This window comes from Malaclemys terrapin, chromosome 21, assembly GCF_027887155.1.
Source record: "Malaclemys terrapin pileata isolate rMalTer1 chromosome 21, rMalTer1.hap1, whole genome shotgun sequence".
NCBI lineage: Eukaryota > Metazoa > Chordata > Testudines > Emydidae > Malaclemys > Malaclemys terrapin.
In genome coordinates this window covers 4,388,072-4,406,615 of record NC_071525.1, presented here as the reverse complement: position 1 = coordinate 4,406,615, position 18,544 = coordinate 4,388,072, and the positions used below count along the sequence as shown (strand labels likewise).

At 48.6% G+C, this 18,544-nt stretch overlaps 1 protein-coding gene across 10 annotated transcripts in view; it reads left to right on the top strand.

Moving 5' to 3' along the window:
• Positions 1-18,544, top strand: part of MEF2D (myocyte enhancer factor 2D) — a 171,098-nt gene that overhangs the window by 121,893 nt on the left and 30,661 nt on the right. For 7 of the 10 annotated variants that reach the window (XM_054011458.1, XM_054011457.1, XM_054011453.1 and 4 more), the window contains one exon: positions 15,897-16,034. In XM_054011458.1, the coding sequence (XP_053867433.1) occupies positions 15,897-16,034 (138 nt within the window). Of the gene's footprint in view, positions 1-15,896; positions 16,035-16,155; positions 16,291-18,544 lie in introns of all 10 variants that reach the window. The other 3 variants (XM_054011459.1, XM_054011456.1, XM_054011454.1) reach the window with 1 other exon arrangement.

Genomic DNA, 18,544 nt, shown 5'->3' with positions numbered 1-18,544 from the left:
CTCAGAATCAACCCCCCTGCCTGGGCGGAATAACTGCCCCCACCCAAGAGATGCAGCCGTTTGCTCCCACATGAGTGGAGCTGTGTGAAGTCCCTTCTTTGCTAGTCTATAATAACTTCCTCGCCAGCCTTCTCCATGGTGCTAGTTCCGCTTAGCTCGCACCATTCGACAGATTTGTCTTGGCCTAAAAATATCATAAACATTTTGGGCAGCGTTCTCCTCTCCTTATGGTCCAAGATCCAAACACTTGAAATCCAGCAAGTTTCGTCAGTCAGCCCCTGGCACGTGGGGAAATGCTTTGTTTGTATCAAATAAATAGATGGATCCGCATCCAAAATTGAAATAAGAAAAAATGCATCGGGAGAGGAAAAATACGAGTGGATGTGCAAGAAAACTGAATGTTCTGGGCTCTGCAATCTGCCAGTGGGGCCACATAGCACTGGATTCTCCCCTGCCCAACCACCCAGCAGAGGAAGACCCCATATGGACGGGCTTTTAAACCTCCTTTATAACCCTTCCTGCCCCAGACTGCTTCCCCAGCACAATTTAGAGCAGCCTCGAGGCTGCTCTAAGTTTTTCCCAGCTTCCTCCAAGGCTGTTCAGGCAGCCAGGGATAGCCAGCACACAGAGGCACTTCAGACATGCTCCCTTTCCCTTAGCCACAATCCATGCACTGAGTGACAGGAAGTTGCTTCTTTAGGAGCTGGCGCCGACTCCCCCCTGAAGCCAGCGATCTACGCTGATTTGCTCCAGCTGAGGATCTGGCACAGGGGACCCTTCTTAGGCAATAACACCAGGGTCCTTGTCGTGGTTTGGAAGCTGCTTTGGGCCGCCTGGTGTAATTCACTGTCTGCTGCCCTCCACCCTGAACAGCATTTTAGCGAGGTTCATCGCATGACTGAGCGGCAGCTTCCAGCGTGCACGGAACGCAGAGTCTCCTTTGGAGCCCCGAGGACAGAGAGTTTTTAATTTGCTGCCTGAGCTGATGGGTTTTTTCTTTCGCCGGCGAGACAAGCCCTGATATAAATCTCTGTTAAGGTGTTTCCTCTCGAGAAGGGATTAGACGGCGTACGTACCTACATGCCTCCAGCTTCCATCCCAGACACATCACACGATCCATTGTCTACAGCCAAGCCCTAAGATACAACCGAATTTGCTCCAACCCCTCAGACCGAGACAGACACCTACAAGATCGTTATCAAGCATGCGTAAAACTACAATACCCACCTGGGGAAGGGAGGAAACAGATTGACAGAGCAAGACGGGTACCCAGAAATCACCTACTACAGGACAGGCTCAACAAGGACAATAACAGAACACCACTGGCCATCACATACAGCCCCCAGCTAAAACCTCTCCAGCGCATTATCCACGATCTACAACCTATCCTGGAAAATGATCCCTCACTCTCACAGACCTTGGGAGGCAGGCCAGTCCTCGCTTACAGACAACCCCCAACCTGAAGCAAATACTCACCAGCAACTACACACCACACCACAGAAACACCAACCCAGGAACCAATCCCTGTAGCAAACCTCGTTGCCGACTCTGTCCCCATATCTACTCTGGCGACACCATCAGAGGACCCAACCACATCAGCCACACCATCAAGGGCTCATTCACCTGCACATCTACCAATGTTATATATGCCATCATGTGCCAGCAATGCCCCTCTGCCATGTACATTGGCCAAACCGGACAGTCCCTCCGCAAAAGAATAAATGGACACAAATCAGACATCAGGAATGGTAACATACAAAAGCCAGTAAGTGAACACTTCAATCTCCCTGGTCATTCTATTACAGATTTAAAAGTCACTATCATTGACCAAAAAAACTTCAGAAACAGACTTCAAAGAGAAACAGCAGAACTAAAATTCATTTGCAAATTTAACACCATTAATCTGGGCTTGAATAGGGACTGGGAGTGGCTGGCTCATTACAGAAGCAGCTTTTCCTCTCCTGGAATTGACACCTCCTCATCTATTATTGGGAGTGGACTACATCCACCCTGATTGAATTGGCCCTGTCAACACTGGTTCTCCACTTGCGAAGTAACTCCCTGCTCTCCATGTGTCTGTATATAATGCCTGCATCTGTAACTTTCACTCTATGCAGCTGAAGAAGTGAGGTTTTTACCCACGAAAGCTTATGCCCAAGTAAATCTGTTAGTCTTTAAGATGCCACCAGACTCCTTGTTGTTTTTGTAGATACAGACTAACACGGCTACCTCCTGATACCTGATTTAAGGATGTGTCGCTGGACTCGCTACACTGCTTCCCGCCCCGCAAATTCAAGCCAATGGGGCTTCCTCACCTCCCGTTCAGAAGAGACAACATGGTTCAGTGGTTAGTGTGTTGGACAGGGAGACCTGGGTTCTATTCACAACCATGCCACTGGCTTGCTAGGTGACCTTGGGCAAGTCACTTTGCCCTCTCTCTCTCTGTACCCCCCTCCCATCCTTTGTCTTGTCCATTTAGCTTGTCAGATCTTCGGGGCAGGGACTTTCTCTGGCTGCATGCAGTGCCCAGCACAGTGGGGCCCTGATTTCGGTTGGTGCCTCTGAGAGATATTTACGCCGCTTCTGGATACAATATCTCGTAGTATCATTGACACTGCTGCTACCGTGGCAGAGGGGTCTCCTTGGCATTAAATGTGACCTTGTCCTCAGATGCAAAGCTCCATCCCGAATGGAATTGCTTTCCTGCCTCTCCCTTCTGGCCCATGTGTCTCTAGCCCCGGATGGAGCATCGGCTCTGATCTGCATTACCTTGGGTAAGCACTTTTAGCGGGCAGTCCCCGTGGTAGAGAATCTGGTCTGCAGACAGATTGGGATGTGCAGGGTTGGAGTCAGGAGGAGGTGATGGCATTGGTCTCTGAGGAGGGAGGACAGCTGTTTATTCTGTGCAAGGAGACAAGCTGGCTGGGGAAGCAGGGAGGGTTGGTGTTAGCTGGAGAGGTGTCAATTTAGCCTTGTATCAGCTGCAGGAAGGGTGCTGTGAATCAGCCAAGTGTGAATGTGTGTGTGTGTGTGTGTGTGTGTTTGTTTGAAGAACAGGGTGTGTGTGTTAATGTAACTATGTATGTTTGAGCACGAATGCGAGCGAGTGTGTAGATGGGTATACACCAATATGTGTGTGTGAACGAACATGTGTGTAGTGGGTATATACATGGGTGAGCGTGGCCATGTGAGTGCATGTGATCATGTGTTGTGTGTGTGTGAATGTGAGCTTGAGCGTAGGTGTGTGATTTCATGGGTGCGCATACGTGTGGGCCAGAGAGATCTAAAAGCTTCTCTAACTTACCTGGGGGGCTAGGCAGGGCCCTAAAGGATGGGGAGCACAAAGATGGCTTAAAACTGGCCTCTCTTTATCCCAGACATGGGTGCAGGAACAGAGACCCAGATACTGAAATCAGTGGGAGTTAGACCTTTGAGGGTCTGGGGTAGAGTAACTGTGAATCCGACCCCCACTTTCCCCCCGCCATTTGGTATGTTGTAGACACAAGACATTGCCTTGACTTGTCGTATGGTTTGCAGTGACAAGCCCCGTCCTCTTTTTTTCTGCATGTAAATGCCAGCAGCCAGATGGCTCTGGAACTAGATCGCCAGTATCCTGGTTGCACAAACCGGAAAGGATGGCAAGCGTCTCTGTGCTCTCCAGGGGTAATTCGCAGAGAGCGAAGCACCTTTTCTTTTCTCTGATGATGGGAGGGAGACCCAAGAAGCAACGTCCCGGTCTCCTTGCTGAGTGCAGGGCAAACAGAAGGCTCATAAAGAATAAACGTCCCTTGCTAGACCCTGGGGGTTGCCAGCTTTGCTATCCTAACCCTTGAGCTATCTTCACAAACGCACTTAAAGAAACAGGGCGTTGTCTGTCAGAGCTGCACCCTCTGTAAAGTGGGGATAATGGTGCTGACCTCCCATGTGAAATGCTTGGAGATCTATTGATGAAAAGTGCTAGATGAGAACTTGGGGTTATAATTATAGGAGAAATTTGCAGAGAGCCTGAAATAGGTGCTGCCCCATTCAATGGGCGCTGACTCAGATGGTAACAATCACGCATGGGGTGTCAGCAAGGAGAACTGTTTCACAGATCATCAAATAATGGAAGAAAGGAGAAGTGTCCTATTATGAAGTTGTCCACCAGCATTTCTCAAAATGAGAGAGGGGGGTGGCAGATGTAAAAAGGAAGCCGTGCAAGCTGCTACCAGCACATGGCAGGGTTTTGATGGCGTGGATCAGTTTCATTTTCCTGACTGGGGCAAGGAGAGGAGGCTGACGCTTAGTTTTCAAAGGTTTCCAAACACTGATAAGGCTCTGCCAACTAACGATGTTGTTGCAAATCTTGCACGTGGTTCCCTTGAAGCCCCAGCTCCCGGAATCCTGTGATGATTGAGAATCTCAGTTTTCATTTTTTTAAAAGCAAGTTCCTAGCCCTTCTGGTTGTGGGGAAATGCTTGAAAACGGGGCGCCCGAAGGCACAGAAATTAGATGGAAAATGAACGCAAAGAAACAAACGTATTATGTTGAAGCCAATCTCAAGAGTTTGGGGAGCCTGTATCATGATATTTGAATGCTTGAAGTAAGTAATACTGCACGGGTCTAGTGGATAATCGGAGAGAGAGTGGGAGAGAGTGAGGCATGAGTCACACAGTTTGGAGAGGGCTAGATCTGGCCCAGTTTAAGAGGGCTGCTTGAACTCCAGCAGCCATTTAGGGCCAGTCTCCTGGATGAAATGCCCTGCAGAGAAATGTTGCAAGCGTTAGTGAAATGGCAGCGTCTGTCAGCAGAGGATTTTAGCTGCATGCCCCCGTGGCTCTTTCTGGCGCTGGCAAAGTTCTGGCTGTTCCAAGCTTTTAAGTCTGAGGAAAATCTCTCCTAGTGCAAAGGGGGGTTTCCTTAATCGGGCGAGGGACAGATGAGTCTCCAAGACAGGCACGCTGGCAGCCACGTGATGGTTAAAGTTGAGATCACGCCGGCTTTGCTCCTTGCTGTCGCTTCTCATTTCCCCCAGCCTGCCTGACGTGCCGGTTTCTGGTAAGCAACTTGGACGGGAGCAGGGCTGACAGGGGACTGGACGCTCAGAATCCATTTAAAGTCATGCAGCGTTCTTCCCTTCCCTTCCCGCGTTCAGCAGCCCTATCTGGGGCCTGGTTTGTTTCCCTTCCGGGCACGCTTTTGCTGTCATTTTCACACACCCAAAGCACTGCCAATGGCTTCTCTTTACGCCGGTTTTAAATGACAATGCATGTCGCAGGGGATGGCAAATCTGGCATACGAGGGTGAAGATGGTAAGTTCTGATCAAGATCCGACTTTTCCAGCATTTGGGCTTGTTTCAATTACAGCCTTTAAAGGAAGTTGACCCCATCCTGAGTGAGCATTCTTTGCTCTCAGGTGCCCTGAATTTCCCACTGGCTCTTGAATTAGAGTGCTGTCGCTTTAAACGCAAAGCAGGCTGGGAATCTTTTCCTGGGTATAAAATAAGAGAGCTGCAATCTGCCAAAGGGAAGGGCATCTGTGGCAGGCCACACCGAAGGGACATAGCAGTGATGGCTCTTCAGCCAGGCTGGGCAGGGATGGAGTCCCTAGCCTCTGTTTGCCAGAAGCAGGGAATGGGCGACAGGGGATGGATCACTTGATGATCACCTGTTCTGTTCATTCCCTCTGGGGCACCTGGCACTGGCCACTGTCAGAAGACAGGACACTGGGCTAGATGAAACTTTGGTCTGACCCTGTATGGCCGCCGTTCTCATGTTCTTATCAATGGAACTAAGGCTGGTTGAGAACCGGGAATTCTTTTCCACTAAAAATGTTGAATGAACGGAATGGTTTTTTTCTCCCGTTTGAAAACGTTCCAATTTTTCGATGGAATTAAAAAGTGAAATTTTTTTGGTCTTAAATCCGTTTGCGACCCACCTTTGCTCTTCTGACTGCTCCGGCTGTCGATCGAATGGGACCTGGATTTGGCCTTTTGTCCTTTGAAGGCAGTTCGGCGCTCTGAGAGCCAGAGGCCGAAGCCTCACTCCGAGCATGTGGCCCACCGTTGGCGCTGTCTCTGCTCCAGCTGGGGGCACTTCCCATCCATCAGAGCAGCATGTCATCCGAGCCTGGAAAGAACCAGCCTTGCTCTTGAACAAACAGTGGTCTCCCCCTTCCTCCTCCTCCTCCTCCTCCGAACAAGCTGCCCGAAGGCCAGAAAGGGCCGTGATGGAGATTAGCAAGTGCTGAAGAATCTGCAGCCTACGTGACACATGGCGTTGTTGTTTGCCACAGAAGTGCAATGTGCTTCCCCACTGCAGATGGATTCCCTGCCCCAGAATGATCAGTCTGAGACAAGAGCCAGCAGAGGAGGGCTGGGAGAGCAGTGTATGATCATGTAATCATTTAGGAGGCTAATGTGTGTGTAATCAACCAGTAGAGCGAAATGGGAGGTGGTGTGATCTAATGGATACAACACTGGACTGGGCTGGGAGTCAGGAGACTTGGGGTCTAGTCCCAGCTCTGCCTCTGACCTGCTGTGTGACCTTGGTCAAATGCCTTACTGTCCGTGCATCAGTTTCCCCTCCCATCCTGTAAGCACTGCAGGGCTCTCCTGCTGTGTTAACACAGAGCTCAGGGCAACGGGGGCCCGAATCTTGGTTGCGGGTGCTACTGGAATCCAAAAAAATAATACCAAGAGCTCCTTTAAAAATGGGCAGGAGGGGTTTTTGGTTTTGGTTTTTCCAGAAGTAGAGCTGAATTTCCCCCAACTCCATTTTCTGTCTTGACATTTCGATGAAAAAATCTCCTTGAAATGTCACAATTCAAAACATTTGGACCAGCCCTACTAAGTAGCCGTGGTTAGTGGCGGGCTGGCTGCTGGTAAACGCAGTGCTGGCCAGTGATGGGGACTGGGAACTAGCTTCGTGGGGAACCTCGGGCTAGATCCTAAACTGGTGCAGCTCCCTTGACTGCAGGTACTTTATAATGAATGGAGTATGGCACTTTCTGTAAAATCCCCTGTTCTCAATACCAGCCAACACCCCGTCCCCAGAGACAGCCCTCTTGTGAGGGTGGAATGTTCCCCAGTTGGCCAAAGGTATTTGCTGTTTTTACAGTGAATCCGAGCCGTGCTAAGCTCTGTACCTGCCACGTGTGGCATGTCCATCAAATGAAGCAGGCGGCTATTGGAACAGGAAGGGCCTGTTTTTCCTCCTCTGCCTGAACCTTGTGAAAAACCAAGACCTGCTGAAGCGCTCAAGACGCTTTTAACAAAAAATGGCAGTTCGTCGAAACCCCCAATTTGCCTCTGAATCACCGTTTTGATGGACATTTTCAGCCAGCCCTGGTTGGTAGGTCATACCTGGCCCGGCCCAAGACAAGCCCCGCTTTTAATTATCTTCCAGGAGCCCTAGATCTGTCATTTCAACCCTAGCCTAAATTTACAGCGCCGTATCGTGTTAGGTATGCCAGTCACTCAGGCCCTGATCCAAAGCGCTTTGAAGTCCGTGTGGGAGGATATCCATTGACTTCAGTGGGCTTTGGATGGGACCCTATGTCCCTTTTGCTGGAGAGGCTTGTAAGCACTCCCACAGAACGTCTTTGAGGGCAGACTTAAAGGAGATTTCGTCTGAACATTGATCTCCCTTTGCACTCCCATTTGTGGCTTTGTTCTATATCCAGACGGCAAAATATATGCCGGTTGGGGCAGAGCTGGGGTAGTTGAAAGGATCAACCCAAGTATTCATCATGGAAAATGCCAGCCAGGGTTGAATTCACCTCTTTGAAAGTTACCTAGAGCCTTCTTTGATCTTCCATTTCACCCACTCACGTGGGAGGCAATTAATTTAACCTCATCGCCGAAGGAAACCACCTGCCCACCCCTTCCCCCCAAGCGTTTTCTTGCTAGAGATTTCAGTGCAATGGGACAGGGAGATATAAGCTGTGAGAGAACTAAAGTCGCTGCTGATCGTGAAAACCCTGCTCGGCTCAGCCACCGGCCTGGACGAGTCAATTCATGTCTCCGTTCCTCAGTTTCCCCATCTGTAAAATAGGGATAATGCTACTGCTCTCCTTTGTAAAACACTCTGAGATCTACTGATGACCAGCCCTAGATAAGAGATAGGGATTATTGTTATTTGAAATGCTTTGTGAAAAATTTTGCTTTGTAGTGGGTTTCCCTCCCTCTTTTCTATCCCCAATTCCCATTTTTGTTGTTTGCTTTTTCCATTTCACTACCGAAAAGGGAGAGGAGCGAGGAGAAAGGTTAGAACGAAAAACCAGAGAAAACAACTACATTTGTCATTGCTGGGAAAATGGAAAATTTTGGGAAAAATTCCGATTTCCAAACAAGGATGAGTTTTTTCCACCAAAAACCAAACCAAACCAAAAGCAATTTAGATTTTTTTTTTAACTGGTTCTAAAGAAAAATACAGTGAAAGTCTTTTACTTTGTTAAAACTCGATCACTTGGTTCTTTTACAAGGTGTGTATGTGTGGGAGGGGGGAGAAACCGGAGGTCTTGGCCAATCCTTGGGCGTGGTTGTGAACCCGTCCGAGCCATCTCTCTCCGTCAGGCCACCCACACAGCTGTGCTGGGCGTAGCTAGGGTTCTACCGGTACCCGGCTCCTTCCAAGGAGCTGCCACGTCCCATCTGCTTTGGGAAGTCACCTCCATTTGTGATCGGGTCGCCAAGCGAACCAGCGTGCCAAGCGCAGCTGCTGAGAAGCGCGATTGTTATTGTTGGAGCTGGGTTTATTTTTAGCCTTTCCTGTGCTGGTGGCCTTACCAGCTGGCTTGCTTCTCTCTCCAGGCAGGAAACCACTGGGCTCCTTCATCGTGACCTTTAAACCTGCCCTTTTGCCTCACTTCCCAGACACACACACCCTGGCAAGACCCTCCACCCCGACCCAGACAAAGGCCTTCAGATAAACCCCCGAGAAACCAAGGGTTTCGCTCTTGGCCTGGCTCAGACCTGAATGCTGATATCTGGAGCCTGATCCTCAATGGGTGTAAACCGGCCATCAGCGCTTTGGTGACTTGGAATCCCTGAACGTTCCTGTGTGTCCTCACTTCCTGGGTGCTCCGTAAACCAAAGCACTGCGAGCGAGGGGCATAAACGCTGAGCTTCATTGATCCCATCTGGGCTGCGTGGGCATCCGCCCTGGCTAAATGCCCAAGTCCGGGCTCAGCCTGTACTGAGCTGGAAGTGAAACCTGGGATGGATTCTGCTGGGGAGGGCATTCTTTGATGGCTGCCAATCCCGCAACAACCTGGGGGAAGACCGCTGTAGCTTTGAGGGCCCTAGTAGAGTGTGCATGGCTGCAGGGAACGGCCTTCCCAGATTTTATTGCAGGACTGGGGCTTAAGAACATAAGAATGGCCGTATGGATGGCTCTGTACACACACATCGTGAGGGGTTGTCTGCGTGCAGATTTGCATCAGTTTACTAGTTTGTCTACATGCAGAAATTAACCGGAATAGCTATTGCAGAATAGCCCTTTTGCAATAGGTATTCCGGAATACACTCTTATTCTGGAATAAGGGTGGCGGTATGTGGAGTTATTCTGGAACAGTTTATGCACTTTAAATTCACACCCATTCTTAATCTGAAATAATTTTCAAGTGTAGACAAGCTCTTAAACTGATTTAGTTAAACTGGTGTAAACCCTTTGTGGAGGCTCTTATTTTGCTTCCAGAGCAGTCTGTTTCATCTGATCTTTTTTGACTTATCTTTAACCCTAAACTAAACCCAAATAAACCCGTTGTAATCTGGAAGCAGAGCAGTCTTTTGTACCAATTTAACACCATGCCTCAAGCTAAACCAGTGGAAATCTATATATAGACAAGCCCTTAGAGACAGTCCCTGCCCCAAAGATCTTACATTGTAAATAAACAAGACAGACACAAGATGGGACAGGAAAGAGCAAAGGAGAGTGATGTTGCGGAGCGAGGTTTAGAACTCGGGTCTAGACATCTAGACTCCCTGTTGCATATACCTTGTATGTTTACCTGTTCCAGGTGTATCGGCCCCTGTATATACAGGTGTGCTGCAGTTTAGATGCAGTAGATGCACTGAATTGTTAGAGGCCAGATTGCATTTGAAGCTGCTAAATTGGGTAAGCAGATGCCTTGAATGGGCTTTCTTTGTGGAGCAGCATTTCCAGCCACCTCTGTCTCAGAGAATCAGGAGTGTTGCGTTGGAGACCGCATTGCTTCATTTTGCAACCAGTAAAACGGAATGAAGTTGTTCAGCGTTCATCGGTGTGAGTGACTCAAGCAGGCACGGCTCTTCCCTCTGAATCAGTCCCGAGCCCCTGCCCTGTGCTATGCTGCAGGGAGCGGCAGACGGTGCTTTCCTCTCTGAGTCAGTGCTGATGCAAATGTCCCAGTGCGGGGCTGGGCAGGGGAGGGCTGGTGCTACAGGGTGAGCGGCTCAGTAGGAGGCGCTGTTCTCTTGGGAGCGGCGTCCAGCACGCGCACATGCGATTGGAGATAATGTCTTGTAGATACGGTGTTGTTCTAACGACATAAGACTGGCCATGCTGGGTCAGACCAATGGTCCATCTAGCCCAGTGTCACATCTTACAACAGTGCCCAGTGCCAGATGCTTCAGAGGGAACGGAACAAGGGAAATTATCCATCCCCTGTCATCCAGTCCCAGCATCTGGCAGTCAGAGGTGTAGGGACACCCAGAGCACGGGGTTGCGTCCCGTGACCATCTTGCTAATAGTCATTGTTGGGCCTGTCCTCCATGGACTGATCTAATTATTTTTTGAACCCAGTTATATGTTTGGCCTTCACCACCATTGAACTCAACAGAGTTAAGTTGAGATTCTGAACGAATGTTAACAGCTGTGAAATTAGGATCCCAGTCACTGTTCGGGTCCTATCCCAGCAGTACTGGGCTATTTGGATCTGGGAGCTTTGGGTTTTGGTATGCCCAGCAATGCCGAGTAGGGTTGCCAAGCATCCAGGATTGTCCTGGAGTCTCCAGGAATTAAAGATGAATCTTTAATTAAAGATAATGTCATGTGATGAAACCTCCAGGAATTCAGCCAACCAAATGTTGGCAACCCTAATGCCAAGGCATTGGGATCCGAAGCTTATGAGAGGCCCTGTTTCACGAGCAATCACTGATACAGCAGGCAGTTAGAGTTGTAGGAAAGAGATCTTTATTGAATGTGCAGAGAGGACCAGCCTGGCTATCAGGTTGCACTCCAGAGCCGCTAGACGTCACATCAAACTAGGTCCCTCCTGAAACCTGACTCACTTTCTTCAGTTCCGCTCCCACGCCTCAGACTCCAAGCCCTGTCTCTGTCTTTAATATTGTTGTTGGGCCCAGACCGAGGAGCCTTCTCCTGTCTTGCAAAGATGTAGCTTGGGCAACACAAGATCATACGAGCGCTGCAAAATGTGTTACATTTTGCAAATGACAGCATGTGTTAGTGTGTGTTGTATGTGTTTACATTGCGGGAAAGAGGGAAGAAAGTACTTTACAGCCCTTTAATGTTCAAAATAATAGTAACGTAATAATTAATTATTATAAAACTGATGGCAACCAGGCAATAGTCAGCCCTCCATTCATGTGCCATCAACAAGCCAGATACTACAGTGATGATCATTATATAAAAGCAGAATGGAACGGGCAACAACTCACAGTGACAAGCCCTGGTGCACAGTTACTGCACTTGTGTAATAATTAACTAGTCGATGCACTCCAGGCTCATGGATCACCCTACAATAACAAACCAGCATGCCCCCTATGATTTGAAATAAGTTAGCACGGAAACTGAGTTCACTTTCATTCAGCCAAAGGATTATTAGAGATGACTGAAATTTTTATGCACAAAAAAAGGTTTGTGTGTGTCTTTGTGTGTGTGTGCGCACACACTTTTTGGCAATGTATCTTGCCACGAGAAATGTATGACTGAAAATTTCTGGGTATTTTTGCCAAATTTTCCATCGCATTTTATAATCGAAATTGTTAGCAGAATGGTTTGCTTACTTGAAAACCCAAACAGTTTTGAAAATGATTTCAATTAAAACATTGGGAACAAATACTGCTTTTAAAAAAAAAATTGGCGAAAGAGCGGAAGGGAAATGGGTGCATTTCAAACACTATAAAACAGAAGCCGCTTCGAAATATGTCATAAAATCGGTTTCCCCATAATTTTGACCAGCTGTATACAATAAAGGAAATGTTACATCATATTATTAAATAATGATAAGACCTAGCTCGTATATAACACCTTTTCATCAGTAGATCTCAAAGCATATTAGCAATTTCTTGCAGTAGCACCTCTGAGCTCCAGAAATGGACCAGAACCCCAATGTGTTAGGTGCTGTACAAACACAGAACAAAAAGCCAGTCCCTGCCCCAAGGACCTTAGAATCTTAAGTGAGAGAGACATCCACTGTTGTTGCGTCAATTCCATTATAAACCCATATTTTCCAGTGCTCAGTGTAGGTAAGGCACCTCTTTGAGATAAAATTTGGCCTAGAAGCAGATATGTTTATCTGTGTTTGGGAAGACAGAGGAGAATTGTCAAGGCATTTTTTTTCTCCTTCAAGTTTGGCATGAAAAGAGATCAAGACTTCCAGGAAATTATATGTTGCTTTGACTTTTAAAAAAAACCCCAAAAAACTGGCAAGTGCTGGTTCCATAATAATGCCTAATTGCTTCTGGTATTTTGAAAATAAAATGATTATATGTGCATGTGTAATGCAATCTGTAAATTGGCTACTGAACACGAGACAGGAACTTTTTGTCCAAACTCTCTGAAGGATTCTTACTGTACGCCGTGCACAGCCTACACATGGAATGTCTGTGTTTCCAATTAATGGGACTTCCTTAAGAGTACAAAGATGGTCTTGCAGTGAAGGAGCTGCAATCAAACTCCAGATTTAGTTCCTGGCTCTGCTACAAACTCCTTGGCCTGCATTCTCTCCTCTGCTAAGGGCTTGTCCACACTAGATAGTTGTAGGTCATGTTTACACGAGGAGGGTTTTACCGGCATACTGCACCAGCAAAGCGATCCTCGTGTGGAAGCAGCTTCTCTCTGCAAAGTTACATTCTACTGGTATAGCTTGTTAACTCCCCCCTCCCCAAAATGAAACCAGCTCTACTAGTAAAAGCACCTCTTTGCCACTATAACCGAGGGTATCTCTCCACCACAGAGGCACACCTCTGGCACTGCGGCTGTAGTGTCGTAGTGTGGATGCTTCCTACATCAACGGAAGGGGTTTTCCCGTCAACGCAGTCACTCCACCTCTCCGAGAGGCGGTAGCTAGGTCGAGGGAAGAATTTTGCCATGTCTACACAGGGGGTTAGGTCAATCTAACTATATTGCGCAGGGATCACGCCTCTTCACACCCCTGACAGCCATCCCTGTGCGGGTAGACGTCTGTAGTGTAAACAAAACCGTACTGCTTTAACGATACCGGTGTCGTTAAAGTGATACAATCTTCCTAGCGTGGCTGCCATTAGATTGGCACAAAGGTGTTTATACTGGTATAGCTATATGCCTACACTACAGGGATTATACCGGCCAAGCTACGTCACCATTGGTATGGCTTTGTCTACACCAGTGGTTCTCAATCTAGGGCCGCCATTTGTTCAGGGAAAGCCCCTGGCGGGCCAGGCCGGTTTGTTTACCTGCCGCGTCCGCAGGTTCGGCCGATAGTGGCTCCCACTGGCCGCGGTTCACCGCTCCAGGCCAATGGGGGCAGCGGGAAGGGTGCCCAGCACGTCCCTTGGCCTGCGCCGCTTCCTGCAGCCCTCATTGGCCTGGAGCGGCGAACCGCGGCCAGTGGGAGCCGCGATCAGCCGAACCTGCAGACGCGGCAGGTAAACAAACCGGCTCGGCCCGCCAGGGGCTTTCCCTGAAGAAGCAGCAGCCCTAGTGTGAGAACCACTGGTCTACACGCCAGGGACTATAATGGCATAGCTACAGCTCCATAGTGTAGACACAGCCTACACCGATGGAAAGGGTTGGTAGAACCTCTCTTCCTTTGACCTAGCTGCATCTACACTGGGAACTAGATGGGCACAGCTATGGTGGCTGGGGGCCCTGAGCCGTGCATCTACGTCGACCTAAATTTGAAACGTAGACCAGATCTAAGTCACCTTTACAGCAGTAGAACCGTTCGCAATAGGGCCTTTACTGGTGTCTATTTGAGTAAAATAAATCACCCTCTGAACTGAAATCGTTGTATTGGTAACACTTTTAAGTGTAACCCAGGCCTGCACCTGCTCCTGCGTCCCATTTTCAGGCCCCTTTACACGAGCAGAGTAGTGTGAAAAGTTGTGTTGCTTCGGATTTACACGACTGTAAGTGAAATCAGAACCCGACCCCCTGATTTCAACCCGAGCTGTAACTCCGCTTATGCCAAAGGTGAATTTGGCAGCCGGCCAATGAAAAATGTGTGCTTGTTTTATTTTTTAAGTTAAAGAAGGTCATTGCCATACAAAGTATACATCATTTATTGGTGCAGACACAACCTACTTCTTTAATACAGTTCTGCCGTGTTGGTCTTGGCACGTTCCATTGTACATTGCCCCAAACCCCTTGCATCTGTTTAAAACCATCTTGCAGAATTCCACCCGCCCATTTTGCTCAGGGCAAGTAATATTTTTGTCTTTTAATAGGAGAGGAAATATTTTAATAGGAGAGTAAATATCATTAGGGTTCCCCCCTGCTTGCCCCCCCCCCCCAATCATTATAATGGTGAGAGAATAGGTTATGTGTCTGAACTGGCACAGGGCCAAACACATTCCTGATGTAAATAGATCCTTTGAAGTCAATGGCGTTCCACCCACTTGCACTGTCATAGGGTCATATTCTCTTCCAAAATAGAGGCACCATCCTAACCAGACCCTATGGGCTAGATCCTTATTACAAATGAGAGCAAGGCCCATAATTGAATCTTTCTGACTCCTGCTAATCTCAGTGGTCTCTTGTGGCTGTGAGTTGCATGGGTTAACGTGCGTTTCTATTAGTTTATAAAACTCTCTTCAGTTCTATAGGAGGGTTCCAAAGACCCATTGTCTATTAAATACTACCAGCCTGATTCTCCTTTACATCCCTTCGGCAGCGTAAAGGGCCCTTAAAATGGGAATTAATTACATATACACCCACTTGAAAGAAGAACCCCGGCCTCTGGGATTTGCCCATGATCACATAAAGAGTCTGTGGAGGAGCCGAGCTTTGAGCTCATAAGGATGAAGCCAGAAGAGCTACTTTCACTCTATATGCATCCGAAGAAGTGAGGTTTTTACCCACGAAAGCTTCTGCCCAAATAAATCTGTTAGTCTTTAAGGTGCCACCAGACTCCTTGTTGTTTTTGTAGATTCAGACTAACACGGCTACCCTCTGATAGAAGAGCTACAGTTATCATAATAGGCCCAGCGGTGTCACCACAGCTCCATCCCACTAAAGCAAGGTGGAGGAGTCCTGGGGTAAATGAGGATCCGGCCTTGTAGGCTCTTTCTTTGTAACTGGGAAGCGGAGCTGGTTGCATTTTGGGTGATTTTTTTGAAATAGAAATAGACATTTTAACGCTTCCCCCCGCCCAGTTGTTTAATGTTTTGAAGATTGTTTTTGAAATTATTCATTTTCTTCAAATATTTTAAATTTGGCATTCCTTTCTTGACCCCTTTACGCTTTGTGGATGTTTTCACTCATTTGGTTTTTGAAATATTGATATGTTCCCCAAATTTCCAGTAAATTTCCCCCATGTTTCAGCCACGTTGCCCCCCGCCGCCGCCCCATTTCCAAACCAGCTCTATTGGGAAGCTAGCGACGACGTTTTAAACAAGCTCCCGCCATCTCCATCCGTCACACCCCGCCAGCTCTCCCTTCTCCAACATACCCCTCCTGCTCCAGATCTCAACCTGTCCTGGTTGTGTTTTCAGACATTAAGAAAGAAAGGTTTTAACGGTTGCGACAGCCCGGAACCGGACGGAGACGACTCCATTGACCAGAGCCCCCTGATGGAGGATAAATACCGCAAAGCCAGCGAGGATCTGGATATCCTCTTCAAACGATATGGTGTAAGTACTGCGCCCCTCTGGCCAGAAATCCTTCATTATGTTTTTCTTTTTTTCTTTTGTTCGATTTCTTCCCAATCCTACCCCCGTCCCCGCCACCTCCCCCGCCCTCTCAACGTAACAGGCGCTGAACAAGAAGCACAGGGGATGCGAGAGCCCAGAAGGGGACGAGGTGTTTGCGCTGACCCCGCAGACGGAGGAGAAATATAAAAAGATTGATGAGGAGTTTGATAAAATGATGCAGAGTTACAGGCTCGCAGTGAGTAGCCGGTGGCCTGCACATCCTGCCCTGGACCCCTAGCAACATAGAATGGCAGAGCGGCGGGAGTGACGCCTTTGCATGGCTTTGCTTACGGAGCCTTGCTCTGCCTTGTTCGTTTGCTCCCATCGGGCGTAGCAAACCCAGGGCTAGGGAACGTCTGGGAGGCAGCATGGTCTAATGGTTCGAAACAGGACTTGGTGATGCCGAGGCCCCTTTCGGTCGCTCTACCAGCATAAAAGAGGTGTTAAAGTGGGTGGAAATGCCTCCCTCCAGCAGGTATGGAGCTGGCGGAACATCCCTGTACCCATCCTAATCTCCTCTTCTGGCCTAGAACACAACACATTATGGTTGTTCCCTCCTATACAAGGCCTGAGTCTCAGTTGCACCATTCTGGCCTTAAAATGGGTATAAATTACCCACCTTAAGGCCCCTTTACGCTGTCAGAGTGGCGTGAAGAATTCTCAGGCCTCGTCTGCACTTAAAAGTTTTAGGGGTATGACTCTTTTTGTTTGGGGGATGGGGATCACCGTTTACTGAAATCATTATACCAGTCCAGCCCCTAGTGCGGCTGCAGTTAGAAAAGTGCCTTTCGCCAGCATAGCTTATTCCCCTGCCCATGCAAGAATAAGACACAAGCACCACTTGGGGGGTTGCGCTGCTTACTGAGCAATGCCGCAGAGACGCCCTTCGCGTAATTGAGACTCCGGCCCGAGGGCCCAAATCCTCAGCTAGATTTAGGTGCCTGATTCCCATTGGCAGGGCCGGCTCCAGCATTTCTGCCGCCCCAAGCAAAAAAAAAGCCGCGATTGGCGGCGGCAGTTCAGTGGCTGGTCCTTCGCTCCTAGAGGGAGTGAGGGACCTGCCGCCCCCGAATTGCTGCAGGTGCCGCCCCTCTCCCTTGGCCGCCCCAAGCACCTGCTTGTTAAGCTGGTGCCTGGAGCCGGCCCTGCCCATCGGTTTTGAAGGGAGTTAGGCGCCTAAACACATTGGGCTTCGCTGTCTGACTTTGAGCCCCCACGTTGGAAATGTTAAGAGCGAGGACCTTAAAAATCGGTCCCATTGCTATTAATACTGAGTCAAACCCTGAGGTTCTTTTTACTCCAGCAAACTCCTCTGAACTTCAGCGGGAGTTTTGCTTGAGTTCAGAACCTCGGTATATGAGCCAGGGCGGGGAAAGGGAGGGTCAGGTGATGACAGTTGCACCCGCTTTGGGATCAGATCCACTCTGGGGCCACTCTGCTTTCAATCCAGGCGAACCCATAAGGCTCCCAGCGCAGCTAGTGGATGTGGCAGAAATCCAGGGTGGTTTTAGCCTGAGACGACGGCCCTGGGGTGGCATCAGGACAGCGATGAAAGGGATTTGTGTCGAGGGAGGGAAGAGGGGTATTGCAAATTAGTTGTTAGTTCAAGGGAGCAAAGACTTTTGAGGCAGGCAAGCCATCTTCAGGGAGATTAGCCTTCCAATTCGGGCAGCCGTAATTAACTAACGTTGCAGGAGTAGAAAGGGAGGCGCTTTCCAAGCGCTGGACGCAGGATAAAAAAAATACCCCAACTGTTTCCTGCTGCAGTTTACAAGGCCACAGAAGCTCATTTTTAATTTTCTTGAGACTTCACTCTTGCAAAAGCCAGAGGTGGGGTTTTTTTTGGCTGACTCTGCCAGTAAGAGATTGTGGGTCGGATGCTCATTTTCCCAGTGCCACCCCTCTGGCAGCATAAAGGGCCCTTTACGTGAGTCTCATTCGCTTTACACCCCCAAAGTGGGGTAAAACGGGTTTTAGGGCTTATCTACTTAAGGAGCTGTTCCTAAATAACTCCCATGTGTTGACACGCTGGTGTTCTGGAATAAGAGTGCCTGCTTTCTGTTTAGCTTAGCTCCCTCGGAAAGTGGGTTGAACTAACCACAGAATACAGCCCTCTTATTCCGGATTCAGAACGTCTACACATGGAGTTATTCAGTTACAGCTGTGGCCCTTTAAAGTCACACCCTCCATGAATCTGCATTCCCTTTCCATTGTAGACACGCCCTTAGTGTAAAACACTGCCAGATGAGTGTGTAGCATTCAGCACTCGCTTTGCCCTGGGGCAGACAGTTACACAAGGGCAGGCGAATGGGAAAACGGGGTGCTATCAACCTATGAATCTTTTTATTATTTGCATTATAGTAGCAACTGCAGGCTGCAGCCTGGGACCAGGGCCCCATGATGCTAGGCGCTGTGAACACTTATAAAAGAAGGAAAGTCCCTGCTTCCAA